At 34.7% G+C, this 17766-nt stretch overlaps 1 protein-coding gene across 5 annotated transcripts in view; it reads right to left on the reverse strand.

Annotated features, from left to right (window-relative positions):
• Positions 1-209: 209 nt before the first annotated feature.
• The window catches only part of LOC128205491 (dual specificity tyrosine-phosphorylation-regulated kinase 4-like), a 36854-nt gene continuing 19297 nt past the window's right edge, over positions 210-17766 (reverse strand). For all 5 annotated transcript variants that reach the window (XM_052907184.1, XM_052907185.1, XM_052907181.1 and 2 more), the window contains 12 exons: positions 17213-17426; positions 16000-16163; positions 13907-14043; positions 13102-13242; positions 12677-12815; positions 11732-11813; positions 11076-11192; positions 9995-10111; positions 8063-8192; positions 7191-7369; positions 6053-6178; positions 210-5384 (listed from right to left, as the gene is read on the reverse strand). In XM_052907184.1, coding sequence (XP_052763144.1) covers positions 5182-5384; positions 6053-6178; positions 7191-7369; positions 8063-8192; positions 9995-10111; positions 11076-11192; positions 11732-11813; positions 12677-12815; positions 13102-13242; positions 13907-14043; positions 16000-16163; positions 17213-17426 — 1749 coding nt within the window. In that variant the 3' untranslated portion in view covers positions 210-5181. The remainder of the gene's footprint in view (positions 5385-6052; positions 6179-7190; positions 7370-8062; positions 8193-9994; positions 10112-11075; positions 11193-11731; positions 11814-12676; positions 12816-13101; positions 13243-13906; positions 14044-15999; positions 16164-17212; positions 17427-17766) is intronic.

Consider the following 17766-nt stretch of genomic DNA (forward strand, 5'->3'; position numbering starts at 1 on the left):
TTGAGGAAATATATGATAACTTTGGTTATAAGAAATAATTGTATGAATATGCCCCAATCAAATAATGTTTTGGCTAACTTTGGCCAAACAGAAAGTTATTCATTTTTATACAATTCGTTAGCTGCTAAGTATTTAAAACACTTGAATGGAAAAAAAATAAAGACCAGATGGCAAAACAAACATTTGATTTCATAACAGATACATAACAACACAATATTTGATATTGCATTTAAAAATACAGTAATCAATCAAATATAACATGTATAAACATCACAGATACATTTTGATAAATTATGAAGGCACATTTAATTATGTCTTATATTTGATTTTTCTACAGCTATACATAAAAACGAAGGAGGCTGATAAATGCATTCTTCTATAATTTTAATATAAATGTAATCATATATAATTAATACATCTGAAAAACTGCAATCTTATACTTTAAGATAACAACTACTTATAAGGCCCGTTCAATGTTCGCAAGCTTTCATAAGTAATAATGTTGGATCACAAAATGACGGGGGGGGGTTTCTGTCCCTTATTTCCAAGGGCATAGAAAATAAAAGACAAACAGTATATCAATGATGACGATGAAAATTATAGATAAAAATATGACTAGCAAACGGACAAAAATGCAAAATACTGATATAAGTAGTGGCAGGACAGAGACATGTATACATAAAACAGAATATTTACAGAAATATATAAATAAACCGATTTTATAATAACATGTATATTACATGACTGTAATATTGTGTACCGTATTGATTCACTAAGAAATATAATTTAATGACTAAATATTGTATGTTTTAAGTTTTTTGTGAAAAAATAGTTTACAGTACTGTCAAAACCCGTTGGCTCGATAACCCAGGGACCTGCCAAAAATCTTTGTGCCTCGCCAATATTGAGTCAAGCTGGAATACTTACATAGAGTAAAATAAATCGGTCCTTCACATCAAGTTTGAGAAAATCGAGCCAAGTGATATCGAGCCGACAGGTTTCGACTGTTTGTTTGAAATAGGTAAATAATACAGGTCACCATACAAATTGTGTCATTATGCAGACACAACACCCAATATATCTATAAATAGCCTATATTGCTATAAAAATAGACTCTGTTATTAACAATTAACAGTTGAATATTGGAAATAATCACTGTACTTTAAACAAAAATTCAGAAAAACGTACTAAATCACTTAAAAATGCAATAAAAAGTACACTTTATATTGTTGTTTTATTATGAGCTTTGCATTGGATTGTTATAGCATTATTGAAAGAAATAAACTGGCTTCTGTATAGCATATATTTTTCTAGAATATTTCGAAAATAAAACCCACAGAAAAATACTGGCTATACAGTACCCTGCAGTTCTTGGTCATGTTTTATTGATAAATATTTTTAGATTGCCATTTAATTTATCTGGATTTCCCTTAAAATAAATAAAAACATCATGATACCATAAGACACATTGTGATTAAAAAATAAATAGAATGATGAATGAATTTTACACCACTGAACAAAACAATAAAAACTCTTTGGAATGCATTTTTAAAAAGAATAAAAAAAAAATCAATTACTTAAAAAAAAAGTACACTTTAATTATACAATTACTCAAAGAGCGAGAATAATATATAGGGTAAATGCATTTGAAAAAAAAAATTCTTATCACAGGTAAAACACAAAATATAAATATTTTATACAAATCTATGTATAATTTGACATGATTTAAAGACAAGAGCCCACAGAGTGCACAAGAGCACCACGGAGTGCACCACATAGCGCACAAGGGCACCACAGAGTGCACAAGAGCACCACATAGCGCACAAGGGCACCACGGAGTGCACAAGAGCACCACATAGCGCACAAGGGCACCATGGAGTGCACAGGAGCACCACATAGCGCACAAGGGCACCACGGAATTCACAATAGCACTGCAGAGCGCACAAGGGCACCACGGAGTGCACAAGAGCACCACATAGTGCACAAGGACACCACGGAGTGCACAAGATCACCACATAGCGCACAAGGGTACCACGGAGTGCATAAGAGCACTGCAGAGCGCAGTAGAGCTACATGAAGCATACGAGAGCACCGCGAAGTGCACAAGAGCACCATGGAGCACCGCAGAGCAGACAAGAGCACCATGAAGTGCACAACAACGCTCATCTGCAATCTTTGTCAAAAAAGAGAGGGCAAAACCCCAAAATATAAAAATTACAGGCCTTGCTTAACATGTGTGTAAGTTCTCTGTCTACATATATGCTAAGTTTCATTTGAATATCTTGAATGGTTTTTGATGGATGGGCAAGGTTGAAGCTTTCGCACAATAATGCTGCAAACAATGACAGTGACAACCAGTCTATGACAGCGATGCCAATGCTATGACAGCGAAGCCCAGGCTATGACAATACATGATTTTTTTTCTCTTGAAAAACAGTGGAGCTAAAAATGTTTTAAATATGACATATTTCATCATGCACAAACTACAGATTTAATACAACGATTATATGGAGATTGAGCAAAATTTGTTTTTACAAATTAAAACGATGATCATCTACATTTCAGTAAACTTTATACACATTTCATATGTATACACTATGTTTTCTTTTGATAAATATATATATATATATATTTAGTGTCCGCACTTTCATCGACCAATGGGATCACGATAACAATCACCAAATTTTGATTTAGTTAATAATATTGTGTATGTTTTACTTAGTGGGTTACTCAGAATATCAGGCATGTCAGCTGGCTTAGTAAAGTGTTATTTAAAGTGTTATTTTGCCTTAAGACTAAGATAACTGTTTATTTCTGGTCTTCTAAACCACTGAAATAGCAAGGTGAAATAGCCTCAGCAGATTTAACGGTTTCAATAACCAAAGATAGGTACTAACTTTTATATAATATTATTGTGCATTGATTACTATTTTAACTAAATATGAAGAATACACAGTATACTTAAAATTCACAAGACTAAAAACGTAAGATTTTTTCCATGACTGGAAACTTATTAGTTAATCATATGTAAATAATACTTATTTATAATACTTAAAAATGGAAAAAGAAAATACATATTCAAATATAAAGGTGAATTATCTACTCCTTTTTTTATTTTACAAAGATGATCACAATTTATTTGGACATTATATACTTATCATGCCAAAAGCAATATTTCCATAGTAATGCATGATAAAATATTACTATAAATTATTTGCATTTTTTTATTTTACAAAGATGATAAAAAAATTATTTGGACTACATTATACTCATAATGCCAAAAATGATATTTCTATAGCATGGCAATATTTGGCGAAATACACTGGTACATATATTTCTTATTCTATGGATCAATGCATAACGTCCTTCCAAAAAGAAACCATAATTATGAATAAAATTATATTAAAAATGCTATGAAATAACAGTACATTTCTTGAAACTTGCATACAAATCTGACCACTGACCTTAAATATAATTTAAATGCAATTCAAACATTCCCTGAAATTTAAAGATACATGTTCATATTATTATGCGACGTCTGCAATGTTATGATATGACCATTTATGTCCTGAGCATTAGTCCATTAAAACACAACAAGGAACAAATGAAATAATTTAATGATAACGGTACTTAAATTATATTTTTCTCCTGTTTTAGCCCAAAGTACGAATTGAGCTTATTAACAATGCCATCAAAATATGGATAGGCAATAATAATAAAGAACACCAGAGCGAAAGGCAACACTCACTCACCTGTGTTTCTTTATTTAGTGAAACAAGGGGGATAATTTAAAGAAAGAGTACTGCTGTATATGAGCATACTGTAAAATCATTATTATATGTGGGACATTAATTTTCATGGTTTTCATGGGTTGGGTATTCCACGAATTCAAGATCCCAACAAAACTGGACTTTTATTTCTCAAATTATACTGCCTAGATGTAAAGTATATTGGTTCTTGCAACAGGTGTACCAAGTTTCATTTGAATATCTTGAATGATTTTTGAGGTAAACAAATTTGCACTTCGATGGATGCAATCACCAATGTAACCAATATTATCACCAATACCCAGACCTTTTTTCTTCCAAAATCAGAAGCTAAAAACAATTTTTCTTTAAATGATCCTGTTATTCTATCATTCTTGAACAATCATAAATAACCGATTTGTTTTCAAAAATGAAATTTAGCTTATCAACAATAATTCAAATAAAATGTCATCAAAAATCAACAAATAACAACTATGAAAAAATAACATGTTCAGAAAAAAACTTATCTGAAATCCAATCAAAAGTACAAGCTCAAAGTTCAAGTTCTTGTCAGTTTCTTAAAGGTAATAAACAGCAATACGCTTGTAGATAGATCTTAACTTCATATATTTAAACTTCATTCTTGAAAGCATCTTTCTACGAGTCATTAATTGTCAATACAATCCTCAATACATAGTTCCAAATCTTTTGGTTAAATGTATCCACAATCTAAAATATAGACTGATTATGTTAATTTGACTTCTAATTTATACTAATTTATTTTTTCTCAGATTGTTAAGACATTAAATGTAAAATCTGTCATATATTTTGGCAAGAGCTAGTCTTTTGTTATCACTTTGACAAACATGAAAAATAATGCTTAACTCTTTGACTGATAATTTCTATAACTATATATATACAATTACTCTCTATAAATGTTTCTTAATACACTTTGTGCCAAAATCTACTTCTAAAATTGAGCTGATTTCATAAAAAGATCTTTATCAGAACTTGAACTACATGTATATATTCAGACTGCCAAAAATCTACTTTCTAAAACTGGGCTGATTTCATAATTGGATTCTCATCAAGACTCGAATTATTGCCAAAAATCTACTTTCAAAAATTGGGCAAATTTCATAAAAGATCTTTATAAAGGCTCAAATGGAATCTGCAAATAGTAGAAAACATCACAGTCCCAGCTTATTTAACTTAAATAAGCACTAATCAGATTATGAGACAAATTTTCCTCCTTTTTGCGATGTACTTAATTAAATACAGAAAGTTTGCAACTGAAGGAGAAGAAACACATGTTATCTAATTTCGCCTCTTTTGTAAATCTGAGCACTTCCATAGGAGCAAAAGATATTTTAAGATTACAACTTAAAATTACAAAACAGTCCCAAATCAACTTAATTGAAATTTAATCTCTAAGCTATTTTGCTATAGGTGGAAGACTGCCTTTGTCTGTATCCTGCTTGTTACTATGGTGACCGCTGTTGCTATGATGGTTGCTATGGGCAGGATGGTTGCTATGGACACCAGAGAGGTTCAACTTGGTGATTTGGACGTCCTCTGTCCCAGTGTTCTCCTGATGACTCTGTTTCTTGTTCCCTCTCGCTGACTTGGCACTTGGACCTTGAAATTAATTTACAAACATTAATGGAAGTCTTCCTAAAGGTGGATTATGGCCTGTAAACTAATTTCAGCCCCCAGTAGACTCCTGTTCCAATAAACTCATGTTTCACGGACCATTTCAAGGCGATAAATCCCATCATTTATAGGTGAACCTATTTTGATGTGACTGGGGGTACATGTAGTCTGTTTGGTGTGTTTGTATTTGTGTATGTGGTCTTTTATATGTTTGTGTCTCTAGTTCATTGTTGTTCTGGCCCTTGCCCTGTGTCGCTAAACAGGGTTTATTTTTTACTTCTGGGCCTGTCCCTGCAGTTTTTATTGTTTTATTTATATATCCTCAACTTGCACCTTTGGACTAGTAAAATTCTTCTTTGCACACTGCATATTTCAGTGAGTAAGTCTAATTCATTCCCAGATAATATTTGTGATGTTGATATATTTACTCCTAGACCATCATTAACCATCAAAATATATTAAGAATCCAATTAAAATTTTAACTTATATTTAAAAAAAAAAAAAAATCATCAGTGTTCCAAAACTTGCAAAAAACTTAAACCTAAATGCACTAAAAAATTTGTACTATTGGAGACTATGCCAGTCCTTGAAATCAAAACATAAACAAGTACTTTACAGCATGTTGACCAATCAAAGGGGCTCTGTAACCATACCTCTGTGAGACTTTATTTCATCCTGACTCTGTTCTGCTGAGGCCCCTACAGGGGGTACACGCTCCTCTTTCTTCGAGCTTCGTCTTTCCTTCAAGTTCAACTTCCACTCATCTGTCTTCGACTTCTCTGCAATTATTTAATAATCATTTTCAACAACTTCCCTGCAAACTGACTATAATGCTCATAAGTATTTATTTCTCAGATTGTCAACAGGCTCAGTAACTATAAAGTTTGAACTTATTTATTTTACAACGATTGTGAAACAAGTTGTTACAACATTATATTAATCACTCTCTGCACGATTTTGCGCGAGAGTGTGGTCTTGTGTTGTGGGGGAAACCAAAGTTCCAGGAGGAAACCTACTTGTCTGGCTGGTTACCACAAACCAAATTCACATGTGCCCAGGCCGGGAATCGAACCAGGTGAGAAGCGAGTGTGCTAACCACTGCACTAAACAAACAACCAACAGCAAGTATCCAAAAGTATCCAAACCAGAGTTACGGTCCTTGCTAAACATGTGTAAGGTCACTGGAAACATGTGTACTTAGTTTCATGTGAATATCTTAAATCCATTTTTATCAACAGAAAAATCATTTTTTGTTTTTAAAACCATAGCTTATCTTCATACAAATGTTTTTAAGTGCTGTGTTTTTAAAAAGACCTGTGTATGATTTTTACATATTGTCATGTATTTCAGTAGTAAATTAATCATAGAATTTTCCAACTGATGAAGGCATAATGTCAAAACATTTAGAAACAAAAGTTAAAAAAACCAATGTGTTTTGAGTGATTTTTTTATATACTAGAAATTTAGGCAGAAATATCTATATATAAACACAAACTTTAATTTACAAGCACCAGAAAAAAGTCTGGTGAAGATTTCAATATTATTCTTATCCTTATTTTTAGATATGCTTCAGTGATTCCATTCAGTCTTATGGCCAGTTATATTTACAGTCCAATCAAAACACCCGGATTCAACTCTTTAACTTAAGTTTGATCTAAGTTGGTAATTGAAAATAGCCCTGGATCCTGAAACACGCTAGAGGCATTTTCAGAAAGCCTATCAAAACAGTTGTGGCAGAATAGAACACAATCTCCCAAACCAACTTAGACAGATATTGATCATAGAACCCACCTTTGGTGGGCGGCTGTGCGGGCGTCTTATATGGGTCCGTTGAATGGTCAGATGCGGCAGACTGGGCACCATGTTTCGAGTGTTTTTGGGCGTGCTCTTTCCGTCTGTTAACGAGTCCATCCTTTATCCAGTCGTGCTGCAGCGCCTCCTCGGGGGTTAATCGTGTGGAGGGGTCCCAGCTGTAAAAAATATTGACTCTCAGGTTAGAGAAAAATAATTCATAGATTCTTATCCACATTTTCTTCTCTTACATTACAATAAAAATGTGGTATATTTGAATTTTTGTATATTTTTTTTCTGATTTTTGACGACTCCACACCAAAGCTGGTTATTTTGTGAAATAATAAATTTCCCTGGGGCAGGTGTGGGACAGACAAGGGCAGGTTAGGAAAAGAAGCATAGAAATATAAAAAAATATTTTGCTTAGTGTTATGTTGTTCCGCTGATTAATTATAATATGAAAATATGTCAATATCATGGATAATGAATTCATCATAATCAATCATTTGGAGAATAGCCTTAAAAACTGTTTTCTTTTCTTTTTTCCTTCACAATTTCAGTTCCATTTCTTTACATTCTAAATTGATACTCATTGTTAGATACTTGAATTTAAGGAATGAAATTAATCATTGCTGAATGAATAAATATGAAATAACAAAGACATAAGAAAATGCATTAGAAATATGTTGTAAGAAAATGAAGCCAAAAAAACAATTGAAATCTTGCACATGATGAAATATCTAATATTAATTGATCATTATTAATAGGTTTCTGTTCCTGAAAACCAATTTTTCTGACCCAATCTGCAGCATGACCAATAAATCATTATTAAATCGTTAACTCTCATCTCTGACCACTAAGGTTAAACTTACTCGAGACATCGCCTTATAAAGTCTAGGAAGTTGGCGTCACTAGTCTTTATAGCCTGTTGGAGGTCCTTGGACGAGACACGCCTCTTCTTGCCCTTACTGTTTGTGATACATCGGGGATTGCCCTTGGAATCTGTATGATGTTGAAATAGAAGTAAGATTTATATATGACACACTAAAGAACAGTAAAACTTGGGATACTGTTACGTCTTACACAACAACAAAAACTCACCTAGAACTAACAAAGAGCTGAGGGCATTTGTTCAAGTCTTGAGTTTAGATATATGACTCAAAAATGCAATTCTTTATTGATTGTACCTTTCCTTCTAGCATGGCATCAATGTGGAACTTTTATTATTTATTTGCAATTTATCTGTTATGTGTTTTTTTCAGTCGAAAATGGATCATAAATCCGTAATTATCAATGCCAGAATTACGGGCCTTGCTGTGAATCTGCATATTGTCTTGAGCAACATTTGGACCAAGTTTCCTTTAAATAATATGGATGGTTTTATAGTTATGGTCAATGTTGAAATTTAAGCACACTGATGATGCCAGCAGCAATGCTGGCAACAATGTCAACAAGAACGCTGGCAACAACAGCCTAAAGTGAATGGTATGACAGTACTTATACTTATTATGTCTCCCCCTCTCTGGGGGAGACATATTGTTTTTGCCCTGTCCGTCAGTCCGGTAGTCCGTCAGTCCGTCCGTACGTCACACTTCGTTTCCGATCGATAACTGGAAAACCGCATGACCTAGGATCACCAAACTTGGTAGGGAGGTTGGTCGTGAGGTGTAGAGGATCCCTATTGTTTTTGGGGTCACTAGGTCAAAGGTCAAGGTCGCGGCGACCCCCAATATAAAAAACATTTCTGCTCAAAATCTTGAGAACGGTTTGACCTAGGTTCACCAAACTTGGTAGGGAGGTTGGTCATGAGGTGTAGAAGATCCCTATTGTTTTTGGGGTCACTAGGTCAAAGGTCAAGGTCACGGCGACCCCCAATGTAAAAGACATTTCCGCTCAATATCTTGAGAATGGTTTGACCTAGGTTCACCAAACTTGGTAGGGAGGTTGATCATGAGGTTTAGAAAACTCCTATATTTTGGGGGGTCACAAGGTCAAAGGTCAACGTCGCTGTGACCTCTAATGTAAAAAAATATTTCCGTGCAATATCAGGAGAATGCTTTGATCTAGGTTCACCAAACTTTGAAGTGAGGTTGGTCATGATGTCTAGATGATCCCAATTGTTTTGGGGGTAACAAGGTCAATAGTCAAGGTCTTGGTGACCTTCCATGTAAAAATCATTTGCGTGTAATATCTTTCACATATGTTTACCAAAAATTGTAGAGATGTTACTCGGGTGTACAAGACCCGCATTGTTTTTGAGGTCACTATGTCAGAGGTGAAGGTCACAGACACCTGAACATAAGAAAAGGTTTCCGATCAATAAGTGGAGTTCCTATTGCCTTTGAGTCTTGAACTTTTGCATGCTGGTAGGTCTTCTTGGGCAGATGATCCGTATTAATTTTGGGGTCACTGGGTCCAAAAAGAGAGTGATGATGAAAAACGGTTTCCAATCAATAACTTAAGTTCTGCTTTACCTGGAGTCTCCAAACTTTGCATGCTTGTAAGGGTCATGCAGTAGTTGGGGTCACTGGGTCAAAGGTCAAGTCCACAAGGGCTTGAAGATGAAAACCGTTTCCGATCAATAACTGGCGTCTCATTTCAACTTTCGTGCATTTTGTTTATTTTGTTTTTTGTCCATAAAAGACCTGCCGTTTTTTCCCTGAGAAACAGCAGCACTTGAAGGCCTTTGCATTTTTATGGTAAGTGTCTGTTTACTAAGCCTTCGGGGGAGACATGCGCTTTTCTCAAAAGCCCATTCTAGTTTTCTCTGTAAAAGCAGACCTGCTAAAACACCGTGCACCTACCAAAGAACAGTCGTCTCCTGGTGGCTTGCTCCAACACCAAGTTAGGAGGTAGACCCAGAATTTCCATGATACAAGCTAGCTGCTCTACTTCGTTTTCTCCCGGAAATAATGGGTATCCTGCAAATATAGGAGTTCAACATAATGTAACCGACACTTAATATTAATTTTATTATGAAATGTTTTAAACATGGCATCATATCGTTCCTAAAGGTTGTCTTGTTTGGTTTTACAACAAGACCAAATCTGATTATCTTTTGGTTTTGTTATTCATTAGAAATGTCTAGAATTTAGATGCTTCAGTTACATATTACATGTAAATCTAGGACTCTGTGTGTGGTCACTAATTGTCAAATGAAATCCAACCATAAATGACAAATTACAGACTGAACACAAAGCACTACCATTTGTAAGTTTTGAGGTTGAGGTGCGCCTTAACCCAGAAATAGAGACCCAGGTCCTGTGCGCAAACATCGTAATCCTATTGTGGTCACTTCTGCCAAACCATTTCAAAATGAAATTATCCACCATGCATGACACAATTATGAAATGGACACAAACCACCATCATCAATAATGCTTTAGTATACAGCAGAACTGGTTCTGAGGCAAGCAGTGAATTTGACCTTGAAGTCAGGAACCCAGGTCTTTGGCACGTGTTGTCATCTTGTTGAACACTGTGGTAACACGTTCTATTTCTATATCAAGTTACAACAGTTTTGTTATGATGGTCACTTCCACCAAATGAAATCTCAGAAAGGATAAAAAAGTAATGGACGGCAAACCAAAGCGGGAAGGATAGACGGGATAGACGGGATTGACATGATGACATGGGTAATTTCTGGGTACAGTCACACCCAGTTGGCTCGAACATCGCTCTGCTCATTTTCCTTGTTGGCTCGGACTGGATGTAAATAATGATTTCTTTATACTGACAGCAAGCATTACCCCTTGGCTAGAATTCCCGAGGCTCAAGGTATTTTTGCAGGTCCCTTGGAGTTTGAGCCAAAAGGGTTCAACTGTATATAGTTATCAAGTGACTCAAATTATCATTTTTTAAACTATCCTGCTATAGGGGAACCTACCTGTGTACAATTCAGCAAGAATACAGCCAAAGCTCCACATGTCTATCGGCATGGAATAAGGCAGACCCAGGATAACCTCTGGCGACCGGTAGAATCGACTCTGGATATATGTGTACACTGAAACAAAGGCAAAGGTGAACAAATATTGCATCGCAGTTGAAATAAGAATTTGGTGAAAAATATGTATTTCTGTGAAATATAATTTGATGAGAAAACAAGAAGTGAAATAAAATTTGGTGAAAAAAATCATTTCTGTGAAATAAAATTTTGTTGAAATCAATCTTGACATAAAATAATTGATTTAAGCGGATTTTTATTTAAAACAGAAAAAATAAATCGGGACCGGAAAAACATTTGACATATCCAGAGATAACAGAGTTCAACATAACAGCTTTCAACTGTATGAACAAAATGAAAGACTAAATTGAAAGTTAGAGCAGGCTTAAATTTTAAAACAGTGAAAAATATCAATATGTTATTTCACTGTTTAAAACATTCAAGTACCATTTTTATTTCATAGATAAATCTCTATGAATCATCAGATCTGCCCAACATTAAGCTTGTATTGAAATGCAGAAACCAATTTATTTGTGTCACAACCTTAATGGAAGTCAATTGGTCATATAGATATTAGCTATCAGCATGAGAAAACATACCTCTTTGGTGTTCATAGCAACTGGAACCAAAGTCAATTACTTTTATAGAACTTTGCCCTCGTTGTCGTAGCAATATATTTTCCTGAAATAGAAAAAAACAACATCAATCGTTCATTGTTTTATTGTGAGCAATCCTTAACAAGTGTATTAATATCTCACCTTGTAGAATTGTGAAGCAATAACAGTCTGGCAAGTTGATTAATTAATAAATGTTATTTCCAGGTAATATTGATACTGTGGTAAACTCCATATTGTTATAACAAGTTTACTTCTACTCAAACAGGCTTAGTATTCAAAAGTTTAAATAATTACCACAATCATGATTCAAACACAACTACCTGGGAAAAAATCAGGTACTTTTCATGTACTTTTCCCCATTTTCAAGGACTCAAGTCAAAGCATAATTATTACCACTGGGAACCAAAATAACTGAATCATAATTAAAGCCAGCTTATAAGCTTTGCTATACTTGTGTCTATTTTTTTCTGGCAACATGTGTACCATGTTTCATTGAAATTACTTGACTGTAATGTTTAAGTTTTATGGCCAAGGTTGAAGTTTTGCACAATACTGCCAATAACAACAAAGGTACCAAGGCAAGATTTAACGATAACAATGGCAACAAGGCGAAATTATGTTACATACTGGTTTGAGATCACAGTGTATGATTTTCTCTCGCTGTATGAGTCTAAACATGTTACGTACCAGTTTGAGATCACAGTGTATGATTTTCCCTCGCTGTATGAGTCTAAACATGTTACATACCGGTTTGAGATCACAGTGTATGATTTTCCCTCGCTGTATGAGTCTAAACATGTCACTTACCGGTTTGAGATCACAGTGTATGATTTTCCCTCGCTGTATGAGTTTAAACATGTCACTTACCGGTTTGAGATCACAGTGTATGATTTTCCCTCGCTGTATGAGTTTAAACATGTCACTTACCGGTTTGAGATCACAGTGTATGATTTTCCCTCGCTGTATGAGTTTAAGGCACTGTAATAAGGAGAAGGCAAAGCGTCGGATGAGCGCAATACTGAAACCCTGGAAGTTGTTCTTCTTGATCAACTCGTACAGGTTCATCCTGCAAAACATTGGCAGGGAATAATATATCATATGCAAAATATGGAAATATCCAGAACTGCAAACAAATTTATTTTTTGTTGTCTTTTAAAACTGTGACACTTTCGTAGCAGATTAAAATTTTGGGGTTTTACCCAAAAAAAATCATGGACATAAAAAGTACAGACTTTATTGAACTACACACTACACTGGCCTTCAAACTATATGGACCTACACACTGTATGGACCTAAATACCTGTACGATATGTACCTATAAACAATATGGCTCTTAATTCACACTTATTTACCCCATGAGCTCAAAGGTGATACACAGATGGTTCCTGAAGTAGAAGTATTCGCCCATGTGGATGATGTTGAATTGATTGTCTTTGTCCTTCCGGCGAAGAGCGTCTAGAATCTTCACCTCAACCAACGCCTGGTGGTGAAACCTGGGAAGGTATAGGTTTCATATAGAAAACAACCAATATTGTCAGCCAATGAAATTGCAGATAAGCAATCATTAGGTACTAAGCTTAACCATTAAGAATTTCAATTTTCACAGGTGTTTAAAGGTCTGCCTACTTTTGCATTGACACTGTGTCAACCAATAGGCTGTATGCTAAGATGACCTGAAGTAACATCTTATTGATTAAGAAGGGCTTGATGGCTTTGCTCAGGCCACACATTCTTAAACATTAAGATTTAACTTCATTTAATCTTACCTTTACTTAACAACAGTAAAATACATGTAGTTTTTCTCATGTAAGAGAGTACCATTTGAATATATGGCACAAATACTGATTTTGATTTACAATGCAAAGTCACACAACAGACTCATATCCCAACTTGTCTATTAACAGCATTTTAAAAGCCTGACTCTCCGTGAAATGTTACTGTAACATGCAATATTTAAGAGTACAGTCTTGATGACTGGCAAACTGAATTCTTGTCCACAATCTAGCACACACACAACCCCTATAAACATTTTTTTAAACCAGTCATCATATCATAAGTTCTGTATCATTATCTACAGAGTGATTTTTTCGAGATCGTTCTTGACATAAAAAGTTTTGAAGGATGTTAAGACTACCATCTATAACTACTGCAACAAACCTTTTTTTATTTCGTATAATTTTGATAGCGATCATCTGGTCAGTCTTATAGTCGTACGCCTTCACCACCTGACCAAACGATCCCTTTCCCAACACCTCGAATATCTCGTACCGGTAGACTAGGTGGTCGTGTAGCACCTGTGTGGTGAAAATATCACACTTTGTGAAAACTGTAAAAATAATTTTATGGACGGTTGCTAGGCCTCAGACAGATATGAGTCAAGATAAAAAAAAACAGCGTTAAAAGTCCAATAATTTCACAAAAATATCCAACTGTGAAAAAAGCAAATAAATAAGGTTGCTAGGGCCCAGTAAAGATACTGTCCATGATGACTCATACACAGCCTCAACTTCAAACATCCCAAATACTTTATTTTCTTGAGGTAAAAACATTTGAAAAATAATAGGTAACACAAATTTAGAAAACGTTCTGTGTTGAATGTAAATTTTGCTTTAAAAAACTTTCTACCCATTTCTATAATGTTTTAATATTTTTAGCATAAATGATTTAAATCATTTTATTCAAATATTTCGTTCATACAGTCGAACCACGTTAGCTCAAACTCTCAGGGACCCGCGAAAATACCTCAAGCCTCGAAAAATTGAGCCAAGCGGGAAAGCTTCCATTCAGCATATAGAAATCAGTCCTTAACATCCAGTTTAAGCCAATGAGAAATTCAAGCCAAGCTTGTTCGATCCAACAGGGTTCGACTGTGATTCTATGTAGTAAAACAGTCTCACAATTTAATTCTCAGATTACCCGATAATAAATATCAAAGACAATCTAATAATAATATTGAAAAATCATTAGTTGCTTGATTTGATTATTATTGTTTTTGTTAATCTAAAAACACAATATACATGTCCCAGTGCAAAAATGTCATCAGAGTGCATAAAAATACCTTCTTAACCGCAAGTTTTTCAATTAAGGAATGAATTGCAGGGATGATGTCATTATCGGGGTATGAACGCAGTTGGGCTGGTCCAAGTGGGTACCAAATGCTGGTAATTTGATGGCCTCACAGACAAGGTGATTTATAACAAATTTAATACCTGGCAATATATCATACAAGTATATTTCAATTTCTTTATCTAAAAGTCCATATTTCACTCTGAATTGCAAAAGAGTGTAACTGTTTTACATTGTCAAAAGTATAATTATATTTTGACATTAATTTGTTAGTTAAACACTGGTCATTGTTTTTGAATGATAAAATGTATGATGAAACACAATTGAATCATTAAAAATAAAACTTAAAAAAGGGGATATATTTATGGTCTTATTGCTGAAGAATTTATTGGCAAAATCATTTGAAATGGTTACCAAAATAGATGCATTTAAAAAACAATGCAGTTTATATTGCATTGTAGTACTTTTGTAAACATTTAGCGCATATTTCATGGGTATCACAATCTATAAATCAAGTATTTAAATACTTCACACTGTTTAAGCCAATAAAAATTGTCCTTGACTGATTTTATTCATTGACAGAAATAATCTAGATCACAAAAACAAATGTATTGACCGGTCCAAAAATAAGCATGCCTTTTAATTATCTATACAGATGATATTTTGTCATAACCCTATCTCCCTCAGATCAATTTTGTGCATCAGACTGAAAATTATGGTAAATTAAATGCGCTGATACTTCGATCAAAGTAAATTTAAAACCTCTACTAATTATGGAGCGGAGATCATGTATTCATAGTGGTAGTGTTTTAATTTAGAATTTAATTATAAGCAATTTAACTTCATATCTATGTCATAATTCCTTAGAGAAAATTTCTGAATAGAATCCTTGTTTTAATCCTTTTCTTGCAGTTTCTGCTCAAAGGCATTTATTAATAACTGTAGCAGAATTTTAATGAAGATCTGTTAGCCAAAACATTAATAATTCTAATCTAGAAATTTTAAGATTTTAATTTTAATACCTCAATTTGTTTTTTATCTAAGAACAGCAGCTGCACTTTAATAATTATATGAACCATTTTTATTGTCATAGCCATTTTTTGATGCATTGCCCATCTTTTTCTTCTGCTCTAAAGCTAAGAAAGGTTTGACAGTATCAAGCATTTGTTTCTTCATAGACCCACCTTAATATATGAACCATTCTCATCGTCGTAGCCATTATTCTGGGCACTTCCCGGCTCTCCCTCAATCTTCTTCGCCTCGAGACCAAGGAACCAGATTTCCGGGTAGTCGAGTATTTCTGTCTGTTCAAACGATGTTAACTTTCCGCGGTAAAGTTTTAAAGCCTCTGGAATATGATGAGGGAAGAACTATATTAGTATACATGTACATGTTATATTTTGTCCGTCTGTTAATTAATACTGTCATCATATAATAATGCCACAGAAAAACTTTGAAAATAAGGACACCAGAAAGCTTTAGGACATACATTTTACCTATCATGCAGCTTAAATATTTAATTTCTTTTTATGTCCAAAAAGAAGGTGGAGTATGTGTTCAAAGGTTAACACCAACTATTACTTGAACTTTACAAAAGACACAATAGGACAAACAGCCTGCAGGTGTCATAGACATGTTATACCGGATCATGCTTGTTGACCCCTCTGTAGAACTGAAGGGAAGGCTTAATTGAGTTGATACTTAAAATTTGTAATTACTTTGACATTTATACCAAACACAAACAAAGCATTTCAAGGACCAACTTGCTGGTGTCATAACTGTGGCCAAAAACAGCACAAGTTTGGCATACACAAAGGTTTGAAGGGTTTGTTCAAACTCTAATGTAAAACAGCCAGGCCCATCCCAGTTCAAAGCTAAATCAGGACCTGTTTTGATGATACATATCAGCTATGGAGCACACTGTGCCCAAAGTACATACTGCCTCACCTTTGCAAATACGGGTGTTTTTATTGAAAAAATGTTGAGTTCATCAACTGACAACACAACATCTTCTGTTTGTATCAAATGCTAGGCTTTGTCTGTTTATGTTCTGATTTAAAAATAACAAGGTGGAGATTATGTGCTCCAAGGATACATTCAACTATTAGTTTTACTTTCTAACCCAACAATATACAATCCAGACGGCAGCTTATTTCCAAACTAGTCCCATTTGCTGCATTTCGATCAGTCGATCAAGGGAGTTGGATTTGAGCTTCAAGGTTACCTTCAACTATTACTTGTACATTTAAATTCATCAATAAACAAGCCCATCGCAGCATATTCTCGAACTGGTCTTGTTTCCTTCATTCCAGTTAATCAAGGGAGGGGAGTATGAGCTCCAAGGTAATTTTCAACAATTACTTGTAAAATTCAAACCAATAATACACTATCTTTTACCTGCAGGGGTCATTGGAAGCTTGTTCCCATACTGGTCCCGCTTGCTTCTCTCCGGAGTCCCGATGGTTGAATATGTGTTCTGTCGCGACTCAGGTTTATTGAGAGAAGGGAGAGTGGAACTATCATCTTCCTTGTGCCGTCGGTGATGATGGTGATGTTCTGATTGGTTGAGATGGGGGAGGGTCGTCGGGGCAACGGTGGCTGTCAACTTGCCCTGTGGAGGTAAAGTTAGCATATTTAGATATTTGCGCATGGGCCGGATGCCGTTATTCCCGATTCCATGTACATTTGTGCAGGGCCAAACAATTTTGTATCAGATTTATATCCCAGTAATGTTTTTCACGAAAACCAGTCAAAGATAATAATTTTCTGGGTTCTTTTTAAGAAAACCTGAAGCTGTCTGGTTAACAAAATAATGAATTTCTTCATTTCTATGAACATATTCATAAATTTTCAGTGCAGTTGTTCATACTGTTACAGAAGTAAGAGTAAACAATAAGTTGGTAGTGTGACAGAATATTAGTGTGACCCATTGGCTCTAGGCAGTAGATTTT

This window comes from Mya arenaria, chromosome 10 (assembly GCF_026914265.1).
Source record: "Mya arenaria isolate MELC-2E11 chromosome 10, ASM2691426v1".
NCBI lineage: Eukaryota > Metazoa > Mollusca > Bivalvia > Myida > Myidae > Mya > Mya arenaria.